Raw genomic sequence first — 1,128 nt, 5'->3', positions numbered from 1 at the left:
ATGTCTTCATTTAGAGAGACGACAGACTCTGAAATCTTTATGACCGGACTCTGTCCGTGTTCTCCGCACCGTGGAAATCATAGGGCCCTAACATCACAATCGCACAGGAAAGCCCTATCATTACGCGCTGTGCTAAAAGCGCATTATGCATGAGTGATCTTACCGTACTTTATTAGCATGCAATGCAGAAACATTCTTTCAGCCTAAACATTAGTGCTGTGCAATGAATAGAGCGATCGATCTTTGTCTGTGAGCTCAGATGGAGACACAAGAGAGAGGATAATAGTTTACAGCAGGGAAACACGTGGGCCGGTCTCGATTATTTGTCTACAGGGTCACTCTCAGACATCTGCCGGCTCTGCATTTGCCTTGTTCACTATAAAAATCACACACACAAATGACAAAGAGAAAAGTTTAACAAAAAAAAATAAAAAATTATGGAACTAAACTGGAAAGGCAATGAGTTAAACATCAGCTCCAGCCACTGACATATGCACCTGTGGGATTCACTGCGCTAATGCCGTCGTCTACACACAGCGGAGGGATCGATCGCGTGATGAACGTGAAGATTGCAAAAGAGCGGCACAAACCTTCGGCGAAGGGGACGACGATCAGGGCTCGGTCCACGAACACCGTGTTGGTCAGATGCTGGGAAACTCCGACTGACTCCGGCTCGTGGAACTTTACAAAACATACACGTGAAGTCACAGGCAAGGGAGAATCACTGAAAGAAAATATAGATGCTTTTGCGAGATGTACACACAACGTTCAACAACACCTCCTACAGTCACGCGTCGAGCACAGACACCCAAGATCCGGCTCGGGTTTAGATCCGCCAGCAGCCTACCTTCGCTGCAGATATGATGACGCCGGATGTTTTTCGATGGGTGAAAAACAACAAAAGCACAGAACAGAAGTTAGCTAGTGGAGAAGCCTACATTCTGCCTGATGGTGGAGCAGAGAAATCAGGCATGCATGTGTGTTCCTGAGCCTAAAACAGGGTTTCTGCAGGACTCACGAAGGTGTTTCAAAACAAAAACGGAAAACTTTTGGTGCGTTCAGGGCTGCAAAACGATTGATCGCATTCAAAATACAAGCTTATGTTTACATACTCTGTGTGTGTGTGTG

The 1,128-nt window shown here is 46.1% G+C and overlaps 1 protein-coding gene and 1 long non-coding RNA gene across 2 annotated transcripts in view; both read right to left on the bottom strand.

The window, feature by feature from the left end:
- LOC107575192 (uncharacterized) lies at positions 1–584 on the bottom strand. Its single transcript, XR_001607820.1, has 2 exons — positions 498–584; positions 1–376 (listed from the first exon to the last, which is right to left on the bottom strand). It is a non-coding gene; the product is annotated as an uncharacterized lncRNA (long non-coding RNA).
- The window catches only part of LOC107575190 (serine/arginine-rich splicing factor 11-like), a gene marked incomplete at its 5' end in the record, with an annotated part of 7,697 nt that extends 6,929 nt beyond the window's left edge, over positions 1–768 (bottom strand). Inside the window, one exon of the mRNA XM_016261608.1 lies at positions 591–768. Within this exon, the coding sequence (XP_016117094.1) occupies positions 591–768 (178 nt within the window). The remainder of the gene's footprint in view (positions 1–590) is intronic.
- Between the last annotated feature and the right edge of the window lie 360 nt (positions 769–1,128).

This window comes from Sinocyclocheilus grahami, unplaced genomic scaffold, assembly GCF_001515645.1.
Source record: "Sinocyclocheilus grahami isolate Dianchi unplaced genomic scaffold, SAMN03320097.WGS_v1.1 scaffold2502.1, whole genome shotgun sequence".
Classification (NCBI taxonomy): domain Eukaryota; kingdom Metazoa; phylum Chordata; class Actinopteri; order Cypriniformes; family Cyprinidae; genus Sinocyclocheilus; species Sinocyclocheilus grahami.
This window is presented reverse-complemented; position numbering and strand designations above follow the sequence as displayed.